The sequence below is a fragment of the Nicotiana tomentosiformis genome, chromosome 6, assembly GCF_000390325.3.
Source record: "Nicotiana tomentosiformis chromosome 6, ASM39032v3, whole genome shotgun sequence".
Classification (NCBI taxonomy): domain Eukaryota; kingdom Viridiplantae; phylum Streptophyta; class Magnoliopsida; order Solanales; family Solanaceae; genus Nicotiana; species Nicotiana tomentosiformis.
Window position 1 is genome coordinate 13,991,242 of NC_090817.1, and position 21,087 is coordinate 14,012,328.

At 38.2% G+C, this 21,087-nt stretch overlaps 1 protein-coding gene across 1 annotated transcript; it reads left to right on the top strand.

The window, feature by feature from the left end:
* The first annotated feature begins 8,527 nt into the window (after positions 1–8,527).
* Positions 8,528–20,992, top strand: LOC104086117 (polyamine oxidase 2-like). The gene is made up of 18 exons (XM_070178235.1): positions 8,528–9,115; positions 10,512–10,627; positions 10,735–10,823; positions 10,924–11,037; positions 11,235–11,322; positions 11,484–11,592; positions 11,645–11,952; positions 12,051–12,348; positions 16,398–16,439; positions 17,836–17,951; positions 18,059–18,147; positions 18,248–18,361; positions 18,559–18,646; positions 18,808–18,893; positions 18,999–19,101; positions 19,249–19,346; positions 19,448–19,877; positions 20,403–20,992. Exons 1-18 carry the CDS (start codon positions 9,076–9,078, stop codon positions 20,703–20,705), a joined length of 2,631 nt encoding a protein of 876 aa, XP_070034336.1. The 5' UTR covers positions 8,528–9,075; the 3' UTR covers positions 20,706–20,992.
* Positions 20,993–21,087: the final 95 nt, after the last annotated feature.

The following is a 21,087-nucleotide window of genomic DNA, read 5'->3' on the forward strand; positions in this document are numbered from 1 at the left end:
TAAGTACAAAATCCTAAGCAAGTCTATGCCATGGAAGGGGCGAACATGATGGTAAACAAAATAAGGACCAGTGGTCCACATGTGCAAAATCGAGTGGAGAACTATGTGCAAGAGGATAGTGGTTTTAACCAAGATGATTCTTACAATGAACAAGAATAGGAGGTGCAATATGTGAACAACTTTCAAGGGCAGATAAATAACTTTCAAGGCCCAAACCAACAATAATGGCGACCTTAAAACAATCAAGGCAATTGGAATTCTAACAACCAAGAAAATTGGAGTGGTGGCAATAATCAAGGGAATTGGCATAACAATAATCAAGGAAATTGGAGTGGCAATAATCAAGGAAATTGGAGGGGGGGGTAATAATCAAGGTGGATGGAACAATAATCAAGGCAATCGAGGGTTGGGTTTTCAAATACCCCCGATGTATCAACAACCAAGCAACTCGCCGCCTTATCCTTCCCATGTTCCAAGTTATTCAAACAATGAGATGGGGCATATTGAGAATATGTTCAAGCAAATGATGGAAAAGAATGCCGATTCAGATTCCCAACTTGCCTCACATAACACATCGATCTGCAACTTAGAAGTGCAAATGTGGCAATTCTCTCAAGCTCTAAATTTTCATCCTAAGGGGGCACTACCAAGTGACACGGTAGTAAACTCAAAGGGTGAAAACAACACGGGACATGCCATGGCCGTTACTACAAGAAGTGGAAGAGGTGGGAATGCACCCACCTCAAGTCAAAGGCAACTTGTGGATGATGAGCAAGTGGTACAAGAAGAAGAGGGCCCGAATAATGTGGTACAACCAAATGATGAAGTTCGAATTGATATTGATGATAGTGTGGAAGAGACTTAGGAGGAGGTGAACCCGTCTAGAGATCATATTATTGACATACCAGAGCCGGTAATGTAAAAGGATAAGGCACCATTTCCTAAGCCTCCACCTCCATACCCTCAAAGACTTGCCAAGCAAGATGGTGAAAATCAATTCAAGAATTTCATTCAAATGATGAAGAGTCTCTTAATCAATGCGCCATTAGTTGAAGCTTTGGAACAAATGCTCGGCTATGAAAAGTTTATGAAGGATCTCATGACAAAGAAACGGTCAATGAATTTTGAAACCATCAAAGTCACTCATCAAGTGAGATCAATTGTGCACTCTATGGATCCTAAGTTGGAAGATCCCGGTGCTTTCATGATTCCTTGTACAATTGGAAGTGCCGAGTTTGCAAAAGCTCTTTGTGATCTTGGGGCAAGTATCAATTTCATGCCCTATTCGATTTTCAAGACTTTTGGAATTGGGCAACCAAGACCTACCTCTATAAGATTGCAAATGGTCGATCATACTATGAAGAGACCTTTGGGAGTGATTGAAGATGTCTTAGTTCGTGTTGATAAATTCATTATTCCGACGGATTTTTTCATTCTAGATCGTGAAGTTGACTATGAGGTTCCAATTATTCTTGGATACCTTTCATTGCTAAGGGGAAGACTCTTTGTGATGTTGAAGCCGGAGAACTTACATTCTGTGTTGGTGATGAAATAGTAATTTTACATGTGTGTAAGTCAATGCGGCAACCAAATAGCAATGAGGTGTGCTCTTTTGTGGATTTGGTGACCGATGTTATTGTTGATGATACAAGTGCTATGATCAATATGGGTGATATGTTAGAGGCCATCTTGCTTAACTTTGATGATGACGAAATGGATGGCTTCATGGAATGTGTGAACTCTTTGCAAGGAATGAGGTCGTATAACTATGCACCACGAAAAATGTCCTTGGATCTTGAAAATAGGACAACTCCTCCTAAAAAGCCTTCTATTGAAAAACCTCCTACCTTGGAGTTGAAGCCATTGCCTCCACATCTTCGGTATGAATTTCTTGGCCTTTGTTCTACTTTACCGGTTATTCTTTCCTCTTTTTTGACTAACATGTAGGTAGACTCTACTTTGGCGGTGCTACAAAAGAGAAAGAAGGCTATTGGATGGACTTTGGCGGATATTCGGGGGATAACTCATATTTTGCATGCAGAAGATCAACTTGGAGGAAGGAGCAAAACCATCTATTGAACATCAAAGGAGACTCAATGAGGCTATGCAAGAAGTTGTCATGAATAAGATTATCAAGTGGTTGGATGCCAGGGTTGTCTACCCCATCTCCGATAGTTCGTGGACTTCTCCGGTTCAATGTGTCCTAAAGAAGGGGGGCATGATGGTGGTCACCAATGACAAGAATGAGTCGATTCCTACAAGAACGGTGACCGAATGGAGGGTGTGTATGGACTATCGGAAGCTCAACAAAGTCACCAAGAATGATCATTTTCCACTTCCCTTTTTAGATTAAATGCTTGATAGATTGGTCGGTCGCGCTTTTTATTACTTTCTTGATGGGTATTCGGGCTACAACCAAATTCTTATTGCTTCGGAGGATCAAGAGAAATCAACCTTTCAATATCTTTATTCAGTCACTCATCATACTCATTTATTTGGTATGCTTCAATTTCTTTTATAATCTTTTTCTTTTAATTTGTAGAGTTTTAGTCATTTTTAGGTCATTTGTCAGTAGAATTCAATTGTGTATCCATATGGGGGTAAATCTGTAGTGGGTTAACTAATACATGTTCTATGGGGCCGCACCTAGAATGACCTAACTAAACTGTTCGAAGTTTTTGAATTCTACGGCCGCACCTGAAATTGTGCGGTCCACAAAAATTGATTCTAGGGCATCATTAGTGAAGAAGGGGTCTACGGCCGTAATGTCAAATGTGCGGACCGCAGAATTCCTATTGCGGTTGCAGAACAGTCATTTTACTGTCAATAGAGAGTCTACACTTTGTGAATCAAATGTGCGGCTGCGGTCCAAATTGTGTGGTCTGCAAGGCCTCATCTACGGCCGCAAGAAAATTGTGTGGACCGCAGATCCTTCTCCTGCAAACAGGCTTTAACTATGAACCTCACTATGTTTTCTGGTATATACTTGCATAGCTCCTGTGTATATTTGAACATTAAATTGTAACTAACAATTGCGTTTGCTTGATACAGACAATGGTTCGATCTGGAGGCAGAGGCGACACTTCTAAATAGAGGGGTGAACCTTCTCGAGGTCTTGGCATACAAAACATAACTGCAAAGAAAACTACAGCCGGTAGGGGAGAGATGTAGATCTTTCTGACACAAGCTTATATGTCCCGTCTAGGGAAGCATTAAAGGATAACTCGACCTCTATTCAGGAGCAGCTGGTTGTACAGTCAATGCCGCAAGGGAGGTACCAACTCAAGGACGAGCCGTCCTCATCTAATAGCACTTCCGAAGGCTTAGAGAGTGCTAGTCAGGCTTCTGAGCCATCAGTCACACCTGTCCCTGAGGCGCAAGTTACACCAGTTCAGGATATTCCTGATGATGGCAGATGGGGAGATGCTACAGTTGCCGAGCTTGAAAGGTCGAAGAAGAAAGAGGTTTGGGAGGACCGATTTGTTAGCTTGGCTGCCTTCACCACCTTTCGTACATGGTGGCCAGTGAGGTCGCTAACTCTCGAGCGATAGTGTCTACTGAAAGATCTGGAGAGGTACAACCCAGCAGTACTGAGATTGTTCAGGGAACGCAAGGGGTGGATGTGGTTCACTCAAAGTGTAATGGACGCCAAAGAATACCTGGTTCGGGAATTCTATGCAAATGTAGCTCACATAAAAAAAGGGACAAAAGTGACCAAAGTACGAAACTTAAAAGTGAGATGTGATCAACATACATTTAACACGTACTTGGGATTCAAAGATGTTGAGCCAAAGGAATATTTGGAGAAGGATGCATTGGGAGACGCAACCCGTACTTGGTTAGCGGAGAATCTAGCAGCACCAGGGCCACCACCTCCATGGATTGCCGCTAGGGTTCCTATCTACCAGAGCACTCTTAATTTCGAGGCGAAGGGGTGGCAAACCTTTGTGTGCAGCAGACTGGACCCGAGTCAGAATGAGACTTACCTTCGATTCCTCAATGTGGGTGCAGTTTTGGTTGCTTCTATTATGGACGGGTACCCTATCAATGTGGGTGCCGTGATATCGGCCAACATCTCAGTGATTGCTCGGCAAGATGATTCGTCCTACCCGTACCCCAACGCTATTACAAAATATCTCACGGATGCAAGGGTAGAGCAGAGAGATTATGACACAAAGGTGAGGCCGAAAAAGCCTTTTACTTGGTATTCACTAATATATGCGAACAATCCAAAGTAGAAAGTTCAGCCTCCTACCACCGCAGGCCAGTCTGATGATCCAACTACGGTAACTGCTGAAGTAGTTGATGTTCCATCCATTTCAGCCGAGCCTTCCTCCAGTGTTGCAGCTATGCCTCCGCCATCATCCACAACCCCTACTGCAGTTCCTGCCACAGCTCCCATCTCGACTTTGAAGCTGGTGCCCATGCCTACTGGCCCACTCTCTATGCTACGAGTCTCTCAGATATTGGCGAGCCTCAACAACTGGATGCAGACAGCCACTGCAAAGTCGTCTGACTTATCCAGTACTATTTTAGCAGAGTCTTCTGTTCATGCACCTCAGTTTCCCCCGATAGTTGAAGAGACATTGAAGAATCTCCTTGAGAACAAGAACACTATTATGGCTACCTTGGTACAACACGTGTCAGTGAAAAAAGAGTTGGAAAAAGAAATAAGAAGATGAGAAAGTCCTAGGCCAGCAAGAAGTTAGTGGACAAGCTCCGGAGACAGGTGACCAGGCTTGCTATAGCCGGAGATCTTCCATTTGACATGTTGATTGACCCACACAAGTCAGGCCCAGATCCCACAGCACCAACAACACCACTGGTACCAGTTGGCTTGTCTGAGGAGCCAGACCTTGCTGTCGAGGTAGTGCGTCAGATGTTCACCAACCCAGCCATACCCAGAGTTGAGGATGATGAGATTCATTTGGATGATCCTGCGAGCGGTGACATCGTTGGGGACACAGAGATGTCCAAGGAGCCATATGGAGTTTTCTTCCCTCTTTCCCCTCTTTTACTCTTATTTTGTTAAGCATTGGGGACAATGCTTATCTTTATTCGGGGGGGGGAGGGATGGAATTTATTGATTATATTTGAAATATTCTGAGACATTTGTCCTGTAATAACTTTATATTATTCTCTCTTTTCTTATTATGTATATATTTTCTCTCTTTCTATCATTATTTATATTCATTCTATCTTCAGTAATTTTTGCTTAGTAGCTTCTTTATTTTTGTTTCTTTATTAGTTCTTTGTTTGATTTAGTAGCTTCTTTTTATGTTTTAATAGATAATAAGCCTTTGATTTTCTTAACACCATGATTCTTTCCAAAGGTAGTTGTTGTGTGAACTGAGTGACTCGTCCCAACGATGGATGGTGTGTCAACCTTCTTAAGGGAACGAGTCCATTTTTGTGTTTAGGTAATAATAGTAGTAGTAATGAATAAAAAAACATAATTAAGTCATGCTCGAAGAGTCAACCATGCTTCAATTGGTACCAATACACTTAACTACGTGTTTATAGTTAGAGACAAGATTGTTTCAAAGAAATAGCTCTAGTAAGTGACTTTGTGACTCTTGTGTTGACTTTGACAATCATCGAGTAGTATAATTGGACCATAGTGATCTTTAAACTTGAATGTGGTCGTTGTGGGACCTCGACTCTATCCTCTTTAATAATCCGGATGCGTGAGGGGTGAAATGAATTGTTACTAGTCCAAGTATCCGTGCGAAAGGTCTAGAACTTGCCCCGAATGTGTTTCAAGGCAAAATCCTAAGTTTTGCTTGGTTTGAGAAGTGATTGTAGGCTCTCCTTGGCCCGTTTGAGTTTTCTATTGCCAACCAATGTCATTATCCCTAGTCAACCCCTTTGAGCCTCTAGCCTTTCTCATTTGATAACCATGTTACAAGCCTTTACCTGTTTTGTCGTGACCCTCTCTTGGCACCCGAGCTTTCCTTAACACTCTTGTGAAATAAATGGATCAAAACATAAGTTTGCGGGAGAGACGAGGAACTTGAAAAAGGTATCAAGGCACAAAAAGAGAAAAGAAAAGATCTTAGTGAGAAGAGAAGGCAAAAAAAGAAAAGAACAAAAAGAAAAATGCAAAAAGTGAATAAGTGGAAGGGTTGAATGGATTCAAAAAGAGGTAATGATCCCAAACATAGAGAAATCAAAAAGGAAGAAAAAGAATGAAATGATCAAGAAAGAGTGATGTTAAGTCTCTCTAGTCCCCAATGAAAAGAAAGTACCTCTAAGAATTGGCAAAGTGTGAGCCGAGAAATGAAAGATGGAGTGCTTAAGGAAAGGTATAACCACTCACCCATACTGTATCCGACCCTAATCCAAAAAACTTCATTACATCCCGGAAGAAGTCCTACTTGATTTCAAGCCAAGTGAGCTTACATTAGTGGCGATCTACATGTAGGGAAAGCTTATGGTACTTGAAGCTGTACTTGCGACATTCTCTTGAGAGAGATGAGTGAATCTTTCATAAATCTTTGGATTGAGTGCTAAATTTCTTAAGTGAGCTAGGCAAATAAAAAGTAGATGAGCCACCATGACATACATGATAAAGCAAGAATACTTGATGAGTTAAGTCAATTCTTGAAGCTCAAATGTCATATTAATTGTAGCAGACCTTTCAGCAATGTGCAGACCGCACATGAATTGTGCGGCCGCAGAACTGGGCTAGGAGTCAAAGATCAGAGAATATGCAAAAAGACCAAGTCCAGGAGCCTTTGTGAATTGCGGACCGCACAATTCTTGTGCGGTCGCAGAAGATTACCTCGCGGCCGCAGTCCATAAATGTGCGGCCACAAATGATTGCCTCGCGGTCGCAGTTTAGAAATGTGCGGCCGCAGAACTCCACTTCTTGTGAGCTGAAAAAATCTGCGGACTGCACATGGAATTGTGCGGTCGCAGAACCTCCCGAGGGGAATTTTTGTCCGAGATTTTTGGCCCTATATAAATAGACGAGTTTCACAAAATTAGGTTAAGTTTGAACATCTGAAGTTGATGTAGCCGTTTTTCTTTACTACTTTAGGAAGTTTTACATTATTTTGGTGTATTTACATTAGATTTCATCATTTTAATCTTCTAGTATGAGTTTAATTAGATTATCTTCTTTATTTTTTTCAAAATCCATTATGAGTACCTAAACTCTCACTAGGGTTGTGACCCAACCCTAATGTGTAAACCTTATAGGTATCTAATTTAGTGCTTGTTTATGATTGAGTGTTGATTATTTAGCTTAGTTCATGCTTCAATTTTAGAATTAATGGTTGAAAACATTGATTTATGCCTATTTGACTTAGTCTTTACTTGAGAAAGAGGGACCTAGCCTAGGATAACTTAGCTAACAAGGAATTGGGTCAATTGAGAGATTGATTAACCCAATTAAATGGTTCAACCTAGAGATAGTAATAACCCGACTTGAGCTCTTATAAATTATTTTGGTTGATATCCATTTGGACTTGAGAAAGCCAAATTTGGCAAAATCACTCTCTAACCGAGAGGTATTGAGAGGGTAACGTAGAGTTGTGAGCTATAATGCGCCCCAATCAACAAAACTAACATTAATGTCTTTATCCCATTAGGCAAACACCTAGGTTATGGTCACAACCCTAGGCCTTTAAACTATCCGAAAAAATACCAAAAATACTGATTCACTTCTAGTTTATTTTCTTTAACTTATAATTGCTAGAGTAAAATTAGAATTAGAAATCAAAACTTATTTTGGAAGTGCAATTTAGCTATTCCTTTCGCTTTCGTCAAGTGTATACTCCTAACACCCCTAGTAACTCCCTGTGGAAATCGACCCCGACTCTTGTTGGGTACTATTCTTTCAAAGACCGTTCCCACTCACTATTAAGTGCGGATTGGACGTGGATCATGGGTAAGATCTGCGTACATACTATCCACCCCATATCCCACTTGTGGGATCCCACTGTGATTATTGTTGTTGTTGTTTTATTTCCGAGGGAAAGAAAAATACCACCCAAAAATCAAGAGGAAAACAAATAAAATTTGAAAAATTAACATTTCCAAAAACAACTAGATTGATAAGTAACCTTTTTTCTTGTGTTTAATATTTGTTTTAGGATTTGACTAATTTAAATTCGTGCCGACTAGTCCCTCCTTAGATTTATCACATGCGACTTGATTTGCGAGGCTCGAATCGAAAATCTTTCATTAAAAATGATTGAATACTTACCATTCCATCACAATCTTTGGCGATCCTTGTACAAATAATCCACCTCATCATTTATTTTTCTTAGCCAATATTTTATGATTATACACAAAATATATTGTACACATAATATATTATATCTCGGTCGGCTATTTTAAATTTAAACGAGCTCACCTACTCTTAAACTAAAAATAGTCCGTTGATGTATTTTATATATGTGTATATAATCATGTATATTCTATCTATATCGACTAAAAATAAATAAATCATAAATCAGTTAATTGTGTAACAATCCCTATATAATACTCGTATCATAACTCCACCGGCGGTTCGAATCTCAGAATATTCTTATTCAGTCACCTCCTTCCACGTCTACGTAGGAAACACCAACCGTAAAACCATAAAAATCCCAACGCTTTTTCTTTCTTCTTCTCCCTTTCGTCTTCCCAATTCCATTTCCAAAAAAAATTCTTGATTCAATTTCACTCCTCAAAATCCCAATTCTCTCTCCAGATCAAACATTTCTTAATTCAACGGAATTCTCGAATAATTCCGTAGAATTGTTTCAATTCCGATCAGGAGAGAGAATTTCTAACTTTCGATCCCCATTTTTTGGTGTTTTTGCCATTTTTACCCTTCTCGCTTTTGTGCGTTAGCTTTGTGATACGCATGTGTTCAAATTCTAATCACTTCATTACTTTCTTTTTAATCTTTCTTCTCCATTTTTCCCCTCAGATTTTCACTTTTAGGAGTAATAATTGTAGTATCAACAACTCATTAATACTGAGATTCTTATTAAGATAAGATTCTTAATGAAAACTTACTTAATCCCATTAATTCCAATTAATTTTATTGGGTCGGTTTCCAATTAATCGCATTTTTTAGCCATGGATTCTCAAAACAAGAGTAATCGTCAGCTCCAAAGAGGTTCGTTTCTTTAAAGTTTTAATAATTAATTTTTAATCGAATTTTACTCTTTTAAATTGAAGTTTGTACTTATTTTTGTCGGTGGGAAGATTTTAAAAAAATGTAAAAAGTTTAAAAAATCTATTTATGATAGACAACACTTTTGCTGACTCTACATTCTAGATTTATTTCTAGGTATTACTTAAATTCAGTCTTTTTTTTGTTTTTAGCAGTTCAATTTTGCATTATTTGAGCTGAATTAAGCCCATTGACGGTTGATTTATTTATCAATTAAAACTATGTATACTGCAGCATCAGAACGAAAACCTTTTGGTTTATTTAATTAAAAAAATCCACTTCTAAAGGTTTCAGCTTGCAGGAATATGCTTTTCTATCAGTTTGTGACGTCACCTGTTTTTGGTCCTCTATATCAAGAATAACACTACTCCCTCCGTTTGGCTGAGTACGAAGTTAATAAATTTTTTTTTTTTTTTTTAAAAACTTTGTGGTCTAGAAGAAACCATAGGTATTTGTCATTATAAATCATCTCATCATGGCTAAAATGAGAAGTACAAAATTAAATTATTTATCGTACTTCCGGGACAGACTAAAAGAAATATTACATAAACTGGGATGGAGGGAGTAATAAGTTAGTAGAATTTATATGGCAGAGCAGGTCCGGAACATGTCAGCAAACAACAGTTTGGTTTTATTTAATTAGAAAATCATTTTTGAAGTTTTCAACTTGTGAGGAATATGCTTTTAAACGGTTTTCTGTCATTGTGATGCTGCATATTTTTCGTCCTCCATATCAAGAATAACATCGACCCAACTTGTTTAGGACTAAGGCGTAGTTGCTTTTTCTTTATCAATAATAGACCGAGGCGTAGTTGCTTTTTCTTTATCAATAATAAAAACGCGGTACTAGTAGATTTTCTATGTCTGGACCAGGTTTATAGCTTGTGCGCAAACCTTTTTACTGCTTACCCGCCATTTAGGAGACACTTTGTGCTCTTGTTTGCCAAATTAGCAGCTATCCTGCTTATCAAAGAGGCAACATTTGGTGATTTTAGCAAAAATGGGTTCCTGATTAAAACTGGAATACAGGACAAGACACTCTAATTATAGTTCTTTCATATGTTTGGAATCTGAAGCACATGAAGCACAAAAAAAAGAAAAGCAAGCAGTAGGCCATTCCGTAATTTCTTGTACTAATACAAGACTTTGTGACCTGTTTTGGCTGTCCATGTGATCACTTCAAACATGAATTTCTACATTTTTGTTTCTAATCTTATGCCCCACTTGTGGGATTACACTAGGTTGTTGTTGTTGTTGTTGTTGTTGTTATTTCTAATCTTATGGATGCTTTCATTTTTCTTGGTAAAAAACTTTATTAAGTGAGTTGTTTTCTCCTTAGCTCCTTGCTTCTCAAATGTTGGACGGAGGTATGTGGCTTCGCCATCTGTTATTGTAATAGGTGGTGGGATGGCAGGACTTGCAGCTGCTCGTACTCTTCATGATGAATCATTTCAGGTATGCCCTGGAAATATGTATTAGTAGAAATATGACCATTTTATGACTTTTTATTTACTATAATGGTGATGGTGGATGTGCATCATGAAGTTGATATTTTCTTGCAGGTTGTTGTGTTAGAATCACGAGATAGAATTGGAGGCCGAGTTCACACTGATTACTCTTTTGGTTTTCCTGTTGACTTGGGTGCATCATGGTAGTGAATTGTTGCTTTTTGAAGATTCGACTTTATGTTTATTACACAGTAAACATATGCATTTTGCTTCCAATGGATATTAAGATTTTAACTGGTTTAGGTTGCATGGCGTCTGCAAAGAAAATCCTTTGGCACCTCTTATTGGAAAACTAGGATTGCCTCTCTATCGTACAAGTGGTGACAATTCAGTTCTTTACGACCATGATCTGGAAAGGTTTATATTCTAAGCTCTCCTTGCTTTTCATGTGTGTAAATATGCATCAAATCTATGCATAAATACTTACATGATCAAGTTGATATGCTTCTACATGTCATTATGTGCAAGTGTGGAAACAAGTGATTGCTAATTTTGGGGTTGTGACCTTTCTAAGCATGTAAAATAATCAACTAACATATCTTGTGATTGTCCAGTTATGGGCTTTTTGACATGGATGGAAATCAAGTTTGTCAGGAATTAGTTGCAAAGGTTGGCGAGACATTTGAGAGCATTTTGAAGGAGGCATGTTCTCCCTTTTTCTACCCACTTTTATTTCTGAGTCATGATATATGAAATATCTAATTCTTTACGAGTTTCGTAAGGAAAGGATCCCTCTTCCATGTCTTTAAAGTATGTGTATTGTGGACATTTTCTGACTATGAGCTGACTTGCTTTGTCTGCAGACTGATCAAATTAGGCAAGAATCCAGTGAAGACATGTCTATCAGTCGTGCTATATCAATGGTTTTCGAAAGGAGACCTGATTTAAGGTCCTGCTTAATTCTGTTTGTCTGATGATCCAACTACGGTAACTGCTGAAGTAGTTGATGTTCCATCCATTTCAGCCGAGCCTTCCTCCAGTGTTGCAGCTATGCCTCCGCCATCATCCACAACCCCTACTGCAGTTCCTGCCACAGCTCCCATCTCGACTTTGAAGCTGGTGCCCATGCCTACTGGCCCACTCTCTATGCTACGAGTCTCTCAGATATTGGCGAGCCTCAACAACTGGATGCAGACAGCCACTGCAAAGTCGTCTGACTTATCCAGTACTATTTTAGCAGAGTCTTCTGTTCATGCACCTCAGTTTCCCCCGATAGTTGAAGAGACATTGAAGAATCTCCTTGAGAACAAGAACACTATTATGGCTACCTTGGTACAACACGTGTCAGTGAACAAAGAGTTGGAAAAAGAAATAAGAAGATGAGAAAGTCCTAGGCCAGCAAGAAGTTAGTGGACAAGCTCCGGAGACAGGTGACCAGGCTTGCTATAGCCGGAGATCTTCCATTTGACATGTTGATTGACCCACACAAGTCAGGCCCAGATCCCACAGCACCAACAACACCACTGGTACCAGTTGGCTTGTCTGAGGAGCCAGACCTTGCTGTCGAGGTAGTGCGTCAGATGTTCACCAACCCAGCCATACCCAGAGTTGAGGATGATGAGATTCATTTGGATGATCCTGCGAGCGGTGACATCGTTGGGGACACAGAGATGTCCAAGGAGCCATATGGAGTTTTCTTCCCTCTTTCCCCTCTTTTACTCTTATTTTGTTAAGCATTGGGGACAATGCTTATCTTTATTCGGGGGGGGGGGGAGGGATGGAATTTATTGATTATATTTGAAATATTCTGAGACATTTGTCCTGTAATAACTTTATATTATTCTCTCTTTTCTTATTATGTATATATTTTCTCTCTTTCTATCATTATTTATATTCATTCTATCTTCAGTAATTTTTGCTTAGTAGCTTCTTTATTTTTGTTTCTTTATTAGTTCTTTGTTTGATTTAGTAGCTTCTTTTTATGTTTTAATAGATAATAAGCCTTTGATTTTCTTAACACCATGATTCTTTCCAAAGGTAGTTGTTGTGTGAACTGAGTGACTCGTCCCAACGATGGATGGTGTGTCAACCTTCTTAAGGGAACGAGTCCATTTTTGTGTTTAGGTAATAATAGTAGTAGTAATGAATAAAAAAACATAATTAAGTCATGCTCGAAGAGTCAACCATGCTTCAATTGGTACCAATACACTTAACTACGTGTTTATAGTTAGAGACAAGATTGTTTCAAAGAAATAGCTCTAGTAAGTGACTTTGTGACTCTTGTGTTGACTTTGACAATCATCGAGTAGTATAATTGGACCATAGTGATCTTTAAACTTGAATGTGGTCGTTGTGGGACCTCGACTCTATCCTCTTTAATAATCCGGATGCGTGAGGGGTGAAATGAATTGTTACTAGTCCAAGTATCCGTGCGAAAGGTCTAGAACTTGCCCCGAATGTGTTTCAAGGCAAAATCCTAAGTTTTGCTTGGTTTGAGAAGTGATTGTAGGCTCTCCTTGGCCCGTTTGAGTTTTCTATTGCCAACCAATGTCATTATCCCTAGTCAACCCCTTTGAGCCTCTAGCCTTTCTCATTTGATAACCATGTTACAAGCCTTTACCTGTTTTGTCGTGACCCTCTCTTGGCACCCGAGCTTTCCTTAACACTCTTGTGAAATAAATGGATCAAAACATAAGTTTGCGGGAGAGACGAGGAACTTGAAAAAGGTATCAAGGCACAAAAAGAGAAAAGAAAAGATCTTAGTGAGAAGAGAAGGCAAAAAAAGAAAAGAACAAAAAGAAAAATGCAAAAAGTGAATAAGTGGAAGGGTTGAATGGATTCAAAAAGAGGTAATGATCCCAAACATAGAGAAATCAAAAAGGAAGAAAAAGAATGAAATGATCAAGAAAGAGTGATGTTAAGTCTCTCTAGTCCCCAATGAAAAGAAAGTACCTCTAAGAATTGGCAAAGTGTGAGCCGAGAAATGAAAGATGGAGTGCTTAAGGAAAGGTATAACCACTCACCCATACTGTATCCGACCCTAATCCAAAAAACTTCATTACATCCCGGAAGAAGTCCTACTTGATTTCAAGCCAAGTGAGCTTACATTAGTGGCGATCTACATGTAGGGAAAGCTTATGGTACTTGAAGCTGTACTTGCGACATTCTCTTGAGAGAGATGAGTGAATCTTTCATAAATCTTTGGATTGAGTGCTAAATTTCTTAAGTGAGCTAGGCAAATAAAAAGTAGATGAGCCACCATGACATACATGATAAAGCAAGAATCCTTGATGAGTTAAGTCAATTCTTGAAGCTCAAATGTCATATTAATTGTAGCAGACCTTTCAGCAATGTGCAGACCGCACATGAATTGTGCGGCCGCAGAACTGGGCTAGGAGTCAAAGATCAGAGAATATGCAAAAAGACCAAGTCCAGGAGCCTTTGTGAATTGCGGACCGCACAATTCTTGTGCGGTCGCAGAAGATTACCTCGCGGCCGCAGTCCATAAATGTGCGGCCACAAATGATTGCCTCGCGGTCGCAGTTTAGAAATGTGCGGCCGCAGAACTCCACTTCTTGTGAGCTGAAAAAATCTGCGGACTGCACATGGAATTGTGCGGTCGCAGAACCTCCCGAGGGGAATTTTTGTCCGAGATTTTTGGCCCTATATAAATAGACGAGTTTCACAAAATTAGGTTAAGTTTGAACATCTGAAGTTGATGTAGCCGTTTTTCTTTACTACTTTAGGAAGTTTTACATTATTTTGGTGTATTTACATTAGATTTCATCATTTTAATCTTCTAGTATGAGTTTAATTAGATTATCTTCTTTATTTTTTTCAAAATCCATTATGAGTACCTAAACTCTCACTAGGGTTGTGACCTAACCCTAATGTGTAAACCTTATAGGTATCTAATTTAGTGCTTGTTTATGATTGAGTGTTGATTATTTAGCTTAGTTCATGCTTCAATTTTAGAATTAATGGTTGAAAACATTGATTTATGCCTATTTGACTTAGTCTTTACTTGAGAAAGAGGGACCTAGCCTAGGATAACTTAGCTAACAAGGAATTGGGTCAATTGAGAGATTGATTAACCCAATTAAATGGTTCAACCTAGAGATAGTAATAACCCGACTTGAGCTCTTATAAATTATTTTGGTTGATATCCATTTGGACTTGAGAAAGCCAAATTTGGCAAAATCACTCTCTAACCGAGAGGTATTGAGAGGGTAACGTAGAGTTGTGAGCTATAATGCGCCCCAATCAACAAAACTAACATTAATGTCTTTATCCCATTAGGCAAACACCTAGGTTATGGTCACAACCCTAGGCCTTTAAACTATCCGAAAAAATACCAAAAATACTGATTCACTTCTAGTTTATTTTCTTTAACTTATAATTGCTAGAGTAAAATTAGAATTAGAAATCAAAACTTATTTTGGAAGTGCAATTTAGCTATTCCTTTCGCTTTCGTCAAGTGTATACTCCTAACACCCCTAGTAACTCCCTGTGGAAATCGACCCCGACTCTTGTTGGGTACTATTCTTTCAAAGACCGTTCCCACTCACTATTAAGTGCGGATTGGACGTGGATCATGGGTAAGATCTGCGTACATACTATCCACCCCATATCCCACTTGTGGGATCCCACTGTGATTATTGTTGTTGTTGTTTTATTTCCGAGGGAAAGAAAAATACCACCCAAAAATCAAGAGGAAAACAAATAAAATTTGAAAAATTAACATTTCCAAAAACAACTAGATTGATAAGTAACCTTTTTTCTTGTGTTTAATATTTGTTTTAGGATTTGACTAATTTAAATTCGTGCCGACTAGTCCCTCCTTAGATTTATCACATGCGACTTGATTTGCGAGGCTCGAATCGAAAATCTTTCATTAAAAATGATTGAATACTTACCATTCCATCACAATCTTTGGCGATCCTTGTACAAATAATCCACCTCATCATTTATTTTTCTTAGCCAATATTTTATGATTATACACAAAATATATTGTACACATAATATATTATATCTCGGTCGGCTATTTTAAATTTAAACGAGCTCACCTACTCTTAAACTAAAAATAGTCCGTTGATGTATTTTATATATGTGTATATAATCATGTATATTCTATCTATATCGACTAAAAATAAATAAATCATAAATCAGTTAATTGTGTAACAATCCCTATATAATACTCGTATCATAACTCCACCGGCGGTTCGAATCTCAGAATATTCTTATTCAGTCACCTCCTTCCACGTCTACGTAGGAAACACCAACCGTAAAACCATAAAAATCCCAACGCTTTTTCTTTCTTCTTCTCCCTTTCGTCTTCCCAATTCCATTTCCAAAAAAAATTCTTGATTCAATTTCACTCCTCAAAATCCCAATTCTCTCTCCAGATCAAACATTTCTTAATTCAACGGAATTCTCGAATAATTCCGTAGAATTGTTTCAATTCCGATCAGGAGAGAGAATTTCTAACTTTCGATCCCCATTTTTTGGTGTTTTTGCCATTTTTACCCTTCTCGCTTTTGTGCGTTAGCTTTGTGATACGCATGTGTTCAAATTCTAATCACTTCATTACTTTCTTTTTAATCTTTCTTCTCCATTTTTCCCCTCAGATTTTCACTTTTAGGAGTAATAATTGTAGTATCAACAACTCATTAATACTGAGATTCTTATTAAGATAAGATTCTTAATGAAAACTTACTTAATCCCATTAATTCCAATTAATTTTATTGGGTCGGTTTCCAATTAATCGCATTTTTTAGCCATGGATTCTCAAAACAAGAGTAATCGTCAGCTCCAAAGAGGTTCGTTTCTTTAAAGTTTTAATAATTAATTTTTAATCGAATTTTACTCTTTTAAATTGAAGTTTGTACTTATTTTTGTCGGTGGGAAGATTTTAAAAAAATGTAAAAAGTTTAAAAAATCTATTTATGATAGACAACACTTTTGCTGACTCTACATTCTAGATTTATTTCTAGGTATTACTTAAATTCAGTCTTTTTTTTGTTTTTAGCAGTTCAATTTTGCATTATTTGAGCTGAATTAAGCCCATTGACGGTTGATTTATTTATCAATTAAAACTATGTATACTGCAGCATCAGAACGAAAACCTTTTGGTTTATTTAATTAAAAAAATCCACTTCTAAAGGTTTCAGCTTGCAGGAATATGCTTTTCTATCAGTTTGTGACGTCACCTGTTTTTGGTCCTCTATATCAAGAATAACACTACTCCCTCCGTTTGGCTGAGTACGAAGTTAATAAATTTTTTTTTTTTTTTTTAAAAACTTTGTGGTCTAGAAGAAACCATAGGTATTTGTCATTATAAATCATCTCATCATGGCTAAAATGAGAAGTACAAAATTAAATTATTTATCGTACTTCCGGGACAGACTAAAAGAAATATTACATAAACTGGGATGGAGGGAGTAATAAGTTAGTAGAATTTATATGGCAGAGCAGGTCCGGAACATGTCAGCAAACAACAGTTTGGTTTTATTTAATTAGAAAATCATTTTTGAAGTTTTCAACTTGTGAGGAATATGCTTTTAAACGGTTTTCTGTCATTGTGATGCTGCATATTTTTCGTCCTCCATATCAAGAATAACATCGACCCAACTTGTTTAGGACTAAGGCGTAGTTGCTTTTTCTTTATCAATAATAGACCGAGGCGTAGTTGCTTTTTCTTTATCAATAATAAAAACGCGGTACTAGTAGATTTTCTATGTCTGGACCAGGTTTATAGCTTGTGCGCAAACCTTTTTACTGCTTACCCGCCATTTAGGAGACACTTTGTGCTCTTGTTTGCCAAATTAGCAGCTATCCTGCTTATCAAAGAGGCAACATTTGGTGATTTTAGCAAAAATGGGTTCCTGATTAAAACTGGAATACAGGACAAGACACTCTAATTATAGTTCTTTCATATGTTTGGAATCTGAAGCACATGAAGCACAAAAAAAAGAAAAGCAAGCAGTAGGCCATTCCGTAATTTCTTGTACTAATACAAGACTTTGTGACCTGTTTTGGCTGTCCATGTGATCACTTCAAACATGAATTTCTACATTTTTGTTTCTAATCTTATGCCCCACTTGTGGGATTACACTAGGTTGTTGTTGTTGTTGTTGTTGTTGTTATTTCTAATCTTATGGATGCTTTCATTTTTCTTGGTAAAAAACTTTATTAAGTGAGTTGTTTTCTCCTTAGCTCCTTGCTTCTCAAATGTTGGACGGAGGTATGTGGCTTCGCCATCTGTTATTGTAATAGGTGGTGGGATGGCAGGACTTGCAGCTGCTCGTACTCTTCATGATGAATCATTTCAGGTATGCCCTGGAAATATGTATTAGTAGAAATATGACCATTTTATGACTTTTTATTTACTATAATGGTGATGGTGGATGTGCATCATGAAGTTGATATTTTCTTGCAGGTTGTTGTGTTAGAATCACGAGATAGAATTGGAGGCCGAGTTCACACTGATTACTCTTTTGGTTTTCCTGTTGACTTGGGTGCATCATGGTAGTGAATTGTTGCTTTTTGAAGATTCGACTTTATGTTTATTACACAGTAAACATATGCATTTTGCTTCCAATGGATATTAAGATTTTAACTGGTTTAGGTTGCATGGCGTCTGCAAAGAAAATCCTTTGGCACCTCTTATTGGAAAACTAGGATTGCCTCTCTATCGTACAAGTGGTGACAATTCAGTTCTTTACGACCATGATCTGGAAAGGTTTATATTCTAAGCTCTCCTTGCTTTTCATGTGTGTAAATATGCATCAAATCTATGCATAAATACTTACATGATCAAGTTGATATGCTTCTACATGTCATTATGTGCAAGTGTGGAAACAAGTGATTGCTAATTTTGGGGTTGTGACCTTTCTAAGCATGTAAAATAATCAACTAACATATCTTGTGATTGTCCAGTTATGGGCTTTTTGACATGGATGGAAATCAAGTTTGTCAGGAATTAGTTGCAAAGGTTGGCGAGACATTTGAGAGCATTTTGAAGGAGGCATGTTCTCCCTTTTTCTACCCACTTTTATTTCTGAGTCATGATATATGAAATATCTAATTCTTTACGAGTTTCGTAAGGAAAGGATCCCTCTTCCATGTCTTTAAAGTATGTGTATTGTGGACATTTTCTGACTATGAGCTGACTTGCTTTGTCTGCAGACTGATCAAATTAGGCAAGAATCCAGTGAAGACATGTCTATCAGTCGTGCTATATCAATGGTTTTCGAAAGGAGACCTGATTTAAGGTCCTGCTTAATTCTGTTTGTTGACATATTGACTCAACTCCCCGAATCACCCAAAGAGGAAAAAAGAGCATTAAAATTTTTACTAAGCGAAAATTGTTAATGCAGGTTGAGTGGCCTTGCTCATAAGGTGTTGCAGTGGTACCTATGCAGAATGGAAGGCTGGTTTGCCGCAGATGCAGATACCATATCACTCAAGTGTTGGGACCAGGTTGGTTTACTTGCCTCCTTTTGACCGAGTTAACTTGTTGGAGGAATGCTCACCTTCTCATTGACAATTGTCTTTCATAGGCATTTGAACTGGTTATAGGAACTTGCTGATGTTAGAAATGCTCACCTTCATGATTGTTATATACAGGAAGAATTGCTTCCTGGTGGGCATGGTCTTATGGTCCGGGGATATAAGCCAGTCATTAATACACTAGCAAAAGGGCTTGACATTCGGTTAGGTCACAGGTAAATAACATCTCCCTGACATCCCACCTCCCTACCCCCTACTGGAAACAAAGGACACTAGCAGTTCCTATGACTCATTTGTTCTTGGAATCATTCCTCAGGGTTACAGAAGTTGTTAGACGTTATAATGGTGTGAAGGTAACAGTTGAGGATGGGAGTTCTTTTGTAGCCGATGCTGCCATTATTGCTGTTCCTCTTGGTGTTCTGAAATCAAATTGCATCAGGTTTGAACCAAGATTACCTGAATGGAAAGAGGCCGCCATTAAAGAACTTGGTGTAGGAATTGAGAACAAGATTATTTTGCACTTTCAAGACGTCTTCTGGCCAAATGTTGAGTTCTTGGGAGTAGTTGCAGAAAGCTCATATGAGTGCAGTTACTTTCTTAATCTTCACAAAGCTACTGGCCATCCTGTCCTTGTTTATATGCCTGCTGGACAACTGGCCCGCGATATCGGGGAACTGTCAGATGAGGCTGCTGCTAATTTTGCATTTAAGCAACTTAAGAGGATCCTTCCTAATGCGACTGCTCCTGTAATGTTATACTTTCTTTCTTGCTCCCATGCATAACTTTTGGGTTTTACATTTTTTGCGTTGCTCTGAAAATTCCCTTCTCTATTTTGTTTGCTCAGCATCATTCTCTGAATTAACTCTTTATTATACAATGATGGTTTGCCGCTTCCTCAAGATGTTAGTGGTTGACAAGTTTTAGTAATGGAAATCTCCCTCTAGTTTATTCATTCTCTGGATGTCAAAGTTCAAGAAGCCTGACTAATTGTCTGAAGCATCTTTCACGTGATCTTTCTTTAACCATTAGTTTTGTTGGTCAAACATGATGCTTCTGAATTTCTAAAACTTCTGTCTTAAACCAATATCTAATTCTTGCAACAAAAGCATTTGACTGGTTTGAGATATCATACAGAGGACTGTTGAAGCAAAATTTTGTTTGAGTAATCCTTCCACGTTACATCGTTATAAGTACGATGTTTTGATGAAAGTTATATTATCCTGATAATGACAGTATCTAACTCTTTTATTATGCCCCTGGTCTTGATGCAGATTCAGTATCTTGTTTCTCATTGGGGAACAGACATAAACTCACTGGGATCATATAGCTATGATACAGTTGGGAAACCCCATGATCTATATGAAAGGCTGAGAGTACCAGTAGATAACCTATTCTTTGCTGGGGAGGCAACGAGTACGGATTACCCAGGTTCTGTACATGGTGCATATTCAACTGGATTGCTGGCTGCTGAGGACTGCAGGATGCGTGTCCTGGAGCGACATGGAGAGTTGGATATTTTCGAGCCAGTCATGGGTGAAGAAACACTAATTCCCATTTTGATTTCGAGATTGTAACTCTTAGGTTCTGATATACAGAAACAGAAACATTATAAATTAGTTGCCATATGGGATTGAGCTGACACAATGTGGCTGGCTGCTTAGCGATAAATTGTTGAAATCACACGGTTTTAAATGAATTTTCAGCTAACATGGGTAGTCTGTCCCCGGTGAACTAGGTAATAGAGGACATTTTTGTAATATGTAGCTATAGCTGTGAATTGCAGCTTGTAGTGACACTGAGTTATACCTCTGAATTTTTGTGTTTAAGAAGATTATCTTATGATTACCTTATTTTTGCATAATGAGGTGTATTCATTTACCAAGGCAGTTTCTTTTCATTTTGGCAGATGCATCACTAATCATTTCATCTTTTCATTTCTCATCACATATATAGTTA